The sequence below is a fragment of the Crotalus tigris genome, unplaced genomic scaffold (genome assembly GCF_016545835.1).
Source record: "Crotalus tigris isolate CLP2741 ecotype Arizona unplaced genomic scaffold, ASM1654583v1 scf7180000018824.943158, whole genome shotgun sequence".
NCBI lineage: Eukaryota > Metazoa > Chordata > Lepidosauria > Squamata > Viperidae > Crotalus > Crotalus tigris.
This window is the reverse complement of record NW_024097214.1, coordinates 564,236-576,430: the sequence shown is the minus strand read 5'-3', so window position 1 is coordinate 576,430 and position 12,195 is coordinate 564,236. Positions and strand designations below refer to the sequence as shown.

General features: G+C 36.4%; 1 protein-coding gene across 5 annotated transcripts in view; it reads right to left on the bottom strand.

Moving 5' to 3' along the window:
* Window positions 1-9,963: 9,963 nt before the first annotated feature.
* STAG1 (stromal antigen 1) overlaps window positions 9,964-12,195 on the bottom strand; it is a 204,739-nt gene continuing 202,507 nt past the window's right edge. For all 5 annotated transcript variants that reach the window (XM_039356367.1, XM_039356365.1, XM_039356366.1 and 2 more), the window contains one exon: window positions 9,964-12,161. In XM_039356367.1, the coding sequence (XP_039212301.1) occupies window positions 12,138-12,161 (24 nt within the window). In that variant the 3' untranslated portion in view covers window positions 9,964-12,137. The remainder of the gene's footprint in view (window positions 12,162-12,195) is intronic.

Sequence of the window (12,195 nt, the reverse complement as noted above, 5' to 3'; positions counted from 1 at the left end):
TATCAGGAATTATTTTAAGGGCTATTGAAAAAAATAATTATGAAAAGCATAATATGAATTATAAAGAAAAGACCAGTCTTGCATTCAACACAGGCTTTTAAAGTATATGGTGCTACTTGACATAAGCCTCCAAATATGTCTGTAATTCAGATGTCTGTTTAGAAGTCTGGAGATTCTTTGCTTCTCTAGAATATGCTGTCAGAGATGTCTCCATGAATAATCCTATCTGATACGTAACAGGTCAAGATGGTTGTCAGCTGAGACAACAGATGATATACAATTTTATCATGCTGTTATCTGGTAATAGCTTATAAATTTCTTACAGACTCAAACTGTTTATGTACCACATAGGATTCTTACCAATTTAAGCCTCCTACACTTATGGCTATCAATCTGCTTTCTTCTTGCTCTCAAAAAACCTGTTAAGGACAGTAAGCCCACCTTGCAATACTGCTTCATCAGAGACCTGCAAGATGCCCACTCTGCCATATCTGGAAGAATGGGTAGAAACCAATGGGGAGAGGTAGTCCACAAGCATGGCCTATGTTTATAGGACTTTAAAGGTGAAAATCGGCATGTTGAATTGCACCCAAAGGCTTAATGGGAGCCAGTGTGGATCATGTAACAGCAGTGTTATGCGAGTGTACTATGGAGCCACTGCATTTTGGAACACCTTAAGGGCAGTCCCATGAACTGTGTGTTGCAGTTGTACAATTGGGAGGTAACTTAAGGTATGTGTGATGGTGAGCAGTGCTTACTGATCAAGGAATGGATGCAGCTAACAAAATTATATTTGTGAAGTTTCTCATGGTCAGCTGCAACCTGTTCCTTGAACAGGAGACATGTCCTCCATGACAGCCTCCAGATTGTGTATCCAATACAAAGCCAAAGCTGGTTCTTTCCCATCCAAACCTGGATAGTCTCCATGCATTAGAAAAACACTTCAATCTCATTACTTGGATGGGCTGTCTGGACAGAGGATGGCAGAGGACAGAGATGTATAACTGATAACAATGGACAACCAAGATTGTGTTCCCTGAACACTTTGGGATGTATTTTACAGGTTTTGGATGCTAATCACAAAAATATAGAATTTTCTTGGCAACTACAGAGTACCAAAATACATTTAGCTGGTTGACAAACTTCTTACAGTATACAAAACCATGAAATGCAACATATCACTGAAGATTCATTTTCTGCATTTATACTTGGACTTCTTTCCCACAAATCTAGGTGCAGTTAGTGACAAACATGGTAAAATGTTTCACCAGGACATTGCTACAATAGAAAAATGGTATAAGGACAACTGGAATCCATTAGTGCTGGCTATTGTTGGACACTGCAGTGAGATGCATCTGAGTACAAATGAAAATTAGTAGCAAAACACTTAGCCCTGCTGAACTCATGCAGCGTGTTAATAACATTGTGATTAAATACATTATAGTCATTAAAATTAATTTCACATTTCTCAAGATTCCTACATGGCACAGTCATTCTGAAATTATATTTGTGTTCAGTTTGAAGGGGTCTATCATATACCTAACATTTATCAGAAAGCAAAACATGTTGAAAAGAAAAAAAAACCTAAAAGGAAAAAATGCTAACAGATGACCTCACCCAGTGATTATATATGTATGTTAAATGTGAGCAAGGAAGAAGCTGAACCTTGTGGCAGCCTGCAAAACAAAGGCCTAGGGCTGAATCTCTTATTACCTACTCAACAACAAAGGAAACTGGACTTTGAGGAAGAGAAATACTAAACTATGCTTTTTGTTTCCAACCTCCTCAGCTAGTGCAAAAAGATACCATGAATGATTTGGGGGGGGGGGGGCAGCCACAGAAAACTCCAAAGCTAAAAGACTTTGAGCTATGTGACAGAGACTAATGACATCTCCCAAATCCAAATCATGTATGACCTCTTTGTGAATCAGGCTGTCAACAACTTGGGGCAGGTCTATAGTTGCCATGAACTCCCGGGCTACCCTCAACTCGTCAAAGCAAAGGCAGGCCAAAGTTCCCCATAAGCCTGAAGAACACCACTAACAAACCTGCCAGAATCAAGCAGTTCAGACAGGGAAGCTGCTGCATAACAAAAAGGCTGGTACACAAGTGACAATCTCGTCAGATCCCAATGGCCCAATTTCACAAATAGTGTGTCACCCCTGGAACCCACCATCTCAGATGTTAAAATTATGTTCAGGAATGGATAGAACAGAAGATCTCTTAAGGCAACAAAATCTGTTCAAAAAAAGAATTGTTGCACATTCACACATGTAGAAATGGTCAGGAAATGAGCAAAGTGCTTTGCACACACAAAAGATAAAGACCATTATTACAGTAATCTTTTCCAAAGTTTTCTTCTTTAAGTATTAGAACTACAGTAAATGTCTATTATAAACATTTTAGAGAAGAGCTATACAAATGGGTATTCACTATGGCTATTTAAAAGATTTTTACAGTGTAAAAAAATGAATTATTAAGACAAGGCGTCTGCAGATATTTTAATGATCTTGACCATTTCCACACTAATGTGAATGTGCAACAATTTTGCTTCTTTGTGATGTAAAGCACCTTAGTATGTATATAACTATGGCATTTTTAAGGCCCCATCTTATCAATGTCTTCACTGCTATTGTAGATCAGAGAAGGAATTTAGGGACCACTTAAAACACAATCATGTAAGAAAGGAATGAGGAATTCTCACAACTAATTGAGAACACAACACAATATCCCAAAGCCAACAAGTCTATTAAAATGTATGTATTTTATGCAGATGAAAGATGTATTCCAGAATTTTAAAAAAATACTAGTATTTACCACAGATGTTTTAATGAAAACAGGATAATTAAACCACCTACCAGTATAGGTATCTCATTCAAGCTGCATTAAACTAATCTGACATGATAGCAGTGTTCCAATATCTTGGGTTGCCACAAAGAAGAGGGAGTCAAGCTATTTTCCAAAGCACCTGAAGGCAGGACAAGGAGCAATCGATAGAATTTAATCAAAGAAAGAAGCAACCTAGAACTAAAGAGAAATTACCTGACAGAACAATTCATCAGTGGAACAACCTGCCTCCAGAAGCTGTGAATGCTCTAACACTGGAAGTTTTTAAGAAGAGACTGGACAGCCATTTGTCTGAAATCGTATAGGGTTTTCTGCCCAAGCAGGGGGTTGGACTAGAAGACCTCCAAGGTCTCTTCCAACTCTATTACTATTATTATTATTAATCAGCAACTGATGCCAAAACAATATTAAAAGAACAGAATAATTCAGACTGATGCAGGTAGTGAATGTTATTACAAGTAGATCAAAATTATAGCTCCAGCACAAAAAAAAATTAGAAACTTTGTACTTGACTAAGACTTACTGAATCAACTATGATTCACTCATCAAAATGTCAAAGATTATATTCTCATGATACACTAGCTATTGCTTAGTTAAACCAGATTTCAAGGCTCACATAATATGCCAGGCTAAAGTATGCCAGGTTAATTTATGGTTCAGTATAACCTGAACACAGACAGAATAGGACAGGACTGCTACAAAATTGATATAAGAGCTCACAAGGTCTTTCTGAATTCAAATTGTTCCTCTTTTAATCAGCTGGAAGAGATTTGCATAATTGGCAGACAGTAGAAATGGCATGAAAGTCTGAATTAGTTGTCCAAATTGTATACTTAATTCAATTCATATTCCATCTTTCTGCCCTGAACCAGCACTTACGGTATTAATTGTAGAAAGTGTAATTATACCACCTTCTCAAAATAAATCTGTTATGCTTTGTTTATTCACTCTTCCCTATACTGGTGACTTCCAGATATGTTGGAGTAAAATGCCAAGAATTCCCATCCAGCAACTTCTAGTTATTCTGATTTGCATTTTTACAGAATTTGAAATTTTCATTACTTTTTGTCATTATATCAAAATTAGAATAAAATTAAAGCACACTATCTATACAATTTTAAATCTTTTGGGCGATTAGTGCAGAACCATAATCTAAAACACACCATTAAAAACAGATAAAACAAAATATATTCTTCCTTCCTCCAAACTGATCTGAGTGATTGCCCATCATTTTTCAATATATTTCTTATGGATTGAAAACAAAGAATGATTTCCGATGAAGATGGCCAACTGAATATACACTCAGAGAGGGTTTTCCTCTGGGATGTAGCTCTTCAACTACTAACTGAAGGGACTGGCATTCCTTTAGTTTTTATGACCCACCTAGATCAGGGAGAGTCTAAGAATTACTCTTCAAAACCTTCCAGTACAGCTGTACTCTGCAAGCAATCTTGAGAGCTATGCTTTGAAGCTGTGCATGCCAAATGCTGGGAGTGGGGCTGCAATCTGTCATTGAAGCCACCATTTTGAAATTTGTTTTTCAAATGGAGAGTAAATTGTGCTTTTCATTTCTTAATCACCTTTAAGGACTATTAATCTTTATTTAATCTTAGACTATTAATCTAAGTTAAAAGAGGCTCTCTTTAGTCACAGCCTGCTACGCCTTTTTGAAGACCTGCACCATTTTGGGAATTTCTTTAGTGTTAAACGAAGAAGGCTGCTAAGGCAAAATAATGAAGTGTGGAGCAAAAAAAAAAGAACAAGAAAAGCTCATGGAGAAACATAAAGAAGTTTTAGTTTATCATTGTAGTAACTTGTAGCTTGGTCTGCTTTGCTCTGGATGGCTAAAACTTTGATTTTTATGATTTCTGAACTGCTAGCAACTCCTAAATGACTTACAAAAAAAAAGCTATTCTTTGACCAAAGAGGGAGTCAAGGTGGAAGAGCAAATTATTATAGATTTGAAAATTCTCTAAATAAAATCCACCATTGTTGACCAGCTGTGTTCAAGGATAATTAAAAAAAACTTATCAAACTACTTTAGAGAAGCAAACATGTGGAAAGTTATCAAACTACTGAGGCAAATTTACAAGTAGCTGAAAATGCAGGAGTTAACTGCAATTTTGGAATATAAACCTGACACCAGCTTTATTATGATGGTTTAAACATAAATCTCTCAACACAACTGAAAGAAGAACTTCAAGAAAATCTGCAACTCTTAAAAAGACAAGTTTGGGACTTTTTCTTTAAGGACATTAACAAGGCTGAAAAATCCTTGATTAAAAGGGAGGCTTATAACTACTTGATAAACTCTCCCCCCCCCCCCCAAAAAAGATTTTGCTCCATGAAGACAATGAGTTAATTGGATTGAGGATGAATTTTTTATTTGATATTTGTAATTGAAAGTCTTAATCCAAAATTTGAAAATGTGTGTGTTTGTGTGTGTGTGTGTGTGTGTGTGTATTTTCGTAGATTTTCACGGGTATAGGTATGCAGGTCTTGGTGTATTCGGGTCTTTTCCCGTGTAAGATTGAGAGTATCTTGGCGACGTTTCGACGAGGTCCCACTCGTCATCTTCAGGCTGGGGTCTTTGGCTTCAGCCCTGGACATCACATCATAGAACTCAGGAGGCTACAACGCCAAAGCTCGGGATGTTATAACACAGCCAACCACCCAGGATGATGCAACACAGAACTCAGGATATTACTACACTAGATCTCAGGATGTCATCACACAACCCATTACCCAGGTCGTTACAACACAAAAGACTAATGGGCACACAGCCAGCACCTCAACTACTCAGGATGTTACGAAACAGCCAAACAATCCACAAAAAATAACTCCTACATAGCCAACCAATCCACCTATGGCAACTAAGCCAGCACTCCACACACCCCCACCAATATATATATATATAGAGACAGCAGTTCCAATCACACTTTGCTCGCACAAGCACGAAGCCGAAGACCCCAGCCTGAAGATGACAAGTGGGACCTCGTCGAAACGTCACCAAGATACTCTTAATCTTACATGGGAAAAGACATGAATACACCAAGACCTGCATTTGCATATATTATAAAAACAAACAAACACCAGGAAAATTTTTTTAAACTAAAAGCGTTTAATCTAGACCCAAGCTTTCGTCACCCAACTGCCATCATCAGGGCTTAAAACCGGTCGATGGGAGTCTCCTTTATAGTGCTAATCAGTTTGTGCACTCGGCTCCTGGACCTCGTCATCGGGGCAATGCAAACGTAATGAGCATCGGAGACGAGGAAGAGGGGGTAGAGACCATAGGTGATGTATGCGTAGGACATGGCCATGAGCATATGGGAAGGATAGCGGGTGGGAAAGATGAGAGGAGAATACCCAGCACACAGCCCAATGGAGCAAGTAGCAGTAACTGGGAAAATACGCAGGAAACAAACAGCCAAAAAAGGGGGGGGAGGAAGGAGTATGCCGAACTCAGGAGCCTGTAGTGAGGAGATAGATAACAACACATGCACAAAGGAGGAGAGTGGAGGAAGCACAACAGGTAACGGAGTGGTACATCAATCAACATCCAGAATATAACCAACACGCAGCTCAATCAAGTAGGGCCGATGACGAGGTCCAGGAGCCGTGTGCACAAACTGACTAGCACTATAAAGGAGACACCTATCGACCGGTTTTAAGCCCTGATGATGTCGGCAGTTGGCCAACGAAAGCTTGGCACTAAATTAAACGCTTTTAGTTTAAAACTTTTTTCTTGGTGTTTGTGTTTGTTTGTTTTTATAATAGGACTATACCCAGGATTCGTGTTTTTAATGAAATTAGTAATATGTATTTAATCCTGAAGTTCAAACCTATACTTAAGAAGTTAAAGAAAAAGTTGCATTAGAAAGTTTTGATTTTAGAAAGATGTTTAAAGAAAAGTTTAGCATTTTAAAAATGGTGAAAAAAAGAGTACCGTATATGCCGGCGTATTAGGCGACCCGGCATATAAGACGACCCCCGTCTTTATCACTGAGCAGCATTCCTAGAACTTATACGCCGGAAACTACCAGTATTTCCGGCGTATAAGAGACTCGGTGTATAAGACGACCCCCGTCTTTGGCGCCGAGTTTAGCGCTTCCGGAAGTCATTTTATACGCCGGCATATACGGTATTTTTCCCTGTAAGGCCAAAGAATCTGAAAGAATACAGTGAGCTTTGTTAATAAAAATGGTGATAGTTCACAAATAGAAATACACACTATTTCCATAGCAAGGAAGATAAAGCAGGAATGGTTAAATTGATCATTGTATTCAAGAGGAGAATATATTTTCTTTTTTCCACTTGGGTATCAATTCTGGATTTAATGCTTGTGATAAAAAAAATGAATTTTTTTTGTCGATTAGATAGATTTATTGTTATAGAAATGGCTAAGAAATGGCTATTTTTCTTTGTATTTTATATATTAAATGTTTAAAAAATAAACCTGAACAAAGAAAATAATTACAACGGCAGTCTTTTTCAACAGAAAATACAGTAACTGTTATCTACCTTTCATCATTGCTGAGAGCATCATTTTCAGCCTTTAAACTGTAAATTCTTCCTGAAGTTATATTGACTAAATACTCAGTGTTTTTATAGTCCAATTTGAACATATCATATGAAGGAGAGAATCTAGTTAAGTTTCTTATCTCTCTTGGAGACAAAAATATAATTAAACTCTTGTCATTCGTTAAGTTTCTAAATTAACAGTTGGCAGTGACAATGAATATTTACTCAACAATAACTTTTCCAACCTGGTAATCCTCCAGATATAGACAAAACTAGAATTTCCAACCAGTACGATGTACTTACCATTCAAGCATTTTTTTCTGTAAATTCATAGAATTCACAATTTTGGCAAAACCCCTATAATACGGCAGTGGAATGTCAGATCTTTAGGACACTGAGCAAGAATTAAACAGTAATTATAGAATACTGGAACCCTTTTGTAAAAATAGGTGAATGTTACATCATAAACACCAGAGGTTTGCTCCTCCAGTGAAAACAATCTCTCATTTTCTACCAGCTCTTGAACTGTGGAGTTTGGACACACTTCAGATCACAATTCCACTTGATTTCACTTTCACATAGGCATTGAAATGCTATTTATTTGAACATGTGAAGAATGGGGAATCTTATTTTTCAAAAAGGTAACCAATGAACAGAATAAGAAATTCCTTATTTGTAACTAGTTACTGAACTATATGAATTCATACTGTACTAAATGATGGCTTGTATGTATGCAAACTAATGCTGCAAAAATTTTGCCAGAATGTCAATTTCCTCAATAGCTAGATCACACTGGCATCTCAATTCTTGGACTATCACTGTGGTCCTAGGAAACCAAATGGTAGAGGTGGAAAGTTGATGGTTCATATGGATGTACTACAGGTAAGCAATTTATTATTTTCATCATGATTTATCTGCATCACAAATATGGGAGAGCAAATAGAGTGAGGATAAGAAGTTCAATTAAGATATCATGGACAATAAGACAGCATTCATACACTCTGCATTTAGTTTGAACATCTAGTTGGTTTTAGTTTGCAAAATGGCAAAAATCTTGCAGTATCAGGATAGGGCAGGGGTAGGCAACCTTGGCTCTTTTATGACTCGTGGACTTCAACTCCCAGAATTCCCGAGCCAGCCATGCTGGTTCAGAAATTCTGGGAGTTGAAGTCCACGAGTCATAAAAGAGCCAAGGTTGCCTACCCTTGGGATAGGGGGTACCCCTGATGAATGCAGTCAACATAGCTGTTGTTCTAGTGGACGAGGCATGAACACTGGGGTGATACTGGGAATATGTTGATAAGACAATGTAATAGTAATAATAGTAACAATTTAATGACAAACATGGTAATCCGAGTCCACAATAATGCCTATTATGATAGGCATAATAGTCCTATCCTGGCTAACATGAAAACTGGAAACTATGGTAGGCTATGTTAGTCCAAACTAGGATACAAAAGTAAGAATGTAGCTGTGAGATAACCTTGTCTTTATGCCAGGATATAGGGTGAACCATTTCTAAAGATACATAATTCACTATCACATCATATAAATGTACAAGTGTTAAAATTACCACTTTTGAAAATAAAACGTTGAGCAAAACATTGCCTGAAAATTTGAAAGATGTAGCATTAGCATTACAGAAAAGCTCCATGGAGCAGCAACTTTTGTTCAATTATTCACACAATTATTTATAGAAAAATACTTTTTTTAAAAAAAGATGACAATTCTAAAATCAAATCAATTGACAATATTGAAACTGGTACTTTTTTTTTAAATGGCATACAGGCCATTTGCTCTACAAAAAAGGGATTGGATAGATACAATGGTGGCTGAATCAAGGTGTAAATATGGGCTGGGAGGAATTATACCTGGCAGCAGTATGCATGAAGAATATCTACAGTTGTGGAAAATCGCCAGCTGAACATGAACCACGCTGTGATGCTACTCCTGCTATTCTTCTCCCAGTCACTCAAAAAAGGAAATACAACCCCTGGCACTATCAACAAAAATATAATGAAGAGCATGAAAATCATTCCTATATTCTGCATCAGAATGCTCCAAGAACCTTGTATCCAGTTTGGGGCACCATAAAGTCCATAAACAAGCCACAATACCTTTAGAGGAAAATAATTATTATAACCTAACTCTGCAGGTAGTCAAAAGTTAAAGACAGGATAAAAATGTAGTCAATCAGTCAAAAACTAATAAAGAAATGAACCAAATAATTTAAATATGGAATAAATATGGAAAACTCTGGAAGAACAATGGTCTACTTAACTATTACCTAAAAAAGGTTTCTTACAATGTTGCTATGTGATCTGGCTTTTAATATGGGAAGACTTCCTGTGAAATACTATGCCCAAATTCCACATCTGTGATACAGAGGGACCATAAACATTTTTTGTTTCCACTGAGAAAGAAAATATTATATTTTCCTAGAAATGTTGGGCAAGCAGTAACATAAGTAACCATGACAAGTGCAATGAATCCAGTTTTCCAAGCTTCACTATAAGATTTTTTTAAATGGAAGGCAAACGGAAGAGAAAGCACTAGTTTGAAATGCTTTTGTGGAAAGGACTCTACTGGACATATGATTTTGAGGAGTTTATTAAAGGAAAAGTGAAGCATCAGTTTTAAATTGTACAAAAGGAAAAAAACCCTCATGTTGTAAATGTACAATTTACAGAATTACTAGCAAAACCAATCAAGGAGACACATTTAAAAAACCCTACTGATTGAAAACTAAACTGGAAACCCATTGGAGGTAACTTGCTTGCAAACAGCTTTTGTTTTATAGAATTCTGTAATGATCAATGACATTTCAGTTTTTCATCTGAAGGGTGGTGGGATGCAAGACTTGCCTATGTTGGGTTCAAACCAAAACCAGTATGATTCTGCCCATCAAACTGAAGGACTACTTGCAATAATTTTTACCACTTTTTCAAGAGAACTTGCACTTTGTCCTGAAGCACCAGCCCAGTGACTTTAGCAACTTTAAAATTTCTAAACAGCTACATTAAAGGAATGGCTGAATTAATGGGTCAAATGTTTTTAGTAATCATAATTTTGAGACAAGTACAAATATTAGAGGTACAAGTCTCAAATGCTAAATGAAAGTAGCATTATTTGATCTTAAATTTTTAAGTTTCAACAGATATGCATTAAATATAATTTAAATCATTAAAGGACCTTTTAAAAAGAGAGACTACAGTTGTTTTGCTGTTGTTATATAAAAGCACTTCTACAGTGGATGTATCAGATATGAGTTAAGATCTGCTTCTGAGTTTCTTACATTCAAATTCCCCCCAAAAGAGGAAAAAAAAGATTATTAGTTTGGCCTCATTTTAACAGATGTTCTTATTAGCTGGAGCTACGCTCACAACAAGTGAAGAAAAAATCCTTTAACTACACTAGCAGCTACCAGGAAGAATTGTAATATTTAAGCAGAATAAAAGACCAGATCACTGAACACCATGGAAAATTTCTTAGAACAATGATTCAGCTTATTACTTTTTGGATTGAACTGCTTAAAGATCATGTAGTAATTACTCTTATTAATGCACAGTTAACATTGAGACTGTAGCTGTATTCCATTGTAAGCTTAAAACGTCACCATCTAAACACAATTTCTATGCAGCACATACAATAAATCTAATTGGCAAAATTAATTTACAAAAATAGCACAAAAGGATATTTACGGCATGGAAAGATAAACACTTCTCTATGATACAGTTAAAATTGCTTTGAAAATGTAAATGTCCTGTCCCACTCATGTCCCACCCACACCCCCGCCTTTTTCCCTTTGTGATTTATGCTTTATAAGAAAGTTGCTGCTTTTGCACCTCAGGTCTGATGGGGAGTGAAATAGGTAGTAGAAACAGCAAATAGATTACTGTAGAACCACTGGTTTATTTTACTGAGAATATTTTATTTGCTGGTATAAGTTGCTAAAAATGCACAGAACAAGTACCAATAGAAAATGTGCTGTTTGTGTGTTCCCCTAGTGCTATATAAAATGAATGTTACACAGCATCTGTTGGAAAAGTGGCTTCATGGACATCTCTTATTCTTATGCCCCATTATAAATAAAAATAAATCTTCTCAGAAGTATAAAATCTGTTTTTTTTTTCTTTTCAGAATCTGACTTTTTGGCAGAGATGTACACATCTGACTTTTAACATCTTTTGTAAGACTGCTCCGCTCTCAATGGTCAGAGAAGATCTAGAAGTGTACCATACTGCTAGTCATATTCAGTGTGTTTAACAACACTTCTCCAACCAGGATGGCTTGCTGATTAGCATCGCTGCTGGTCAATGGCTGACAGGCATAAATTTAATAAAAATGGCTAGCTTCTAAAACATAAAAAGGCAAATGTTAAAACATTTTGAAGTTGTACAGCAGAAAAATAAAGTTAAAAAGTTTTGTTTTCATTCAATGTTTTCTGAAAACATACGTAGAACTGTATAGTCTTAATTTAAAAGCTTCTCCCTATTCAAGAAAAAAAAACCTGTATTAGGACTGTCAAGGACAGAGAAAATAAATGATTTGCAGGTCAGCCTTTCTGAGTTGACTGATTGGCCAATATTTGTTTCATTCAGAAGCTCCTCTTCTCTGTCATTACAAAAAGGAAATGACTTTAATCATTTGGTTAAAAATCAAACCAAATCACATCAAAATGTGGTTTTAATATTAGCTATCACAGTATATAGGCCTTGAGCTCTAAAGAACAGAGTTCCAGATTTGTATAATGTCTTCATCAGATTTTAGAACATTGGCATTCCAAATCCCTAGAAAATACAATGGAAAATAAAGTTAGGCTGT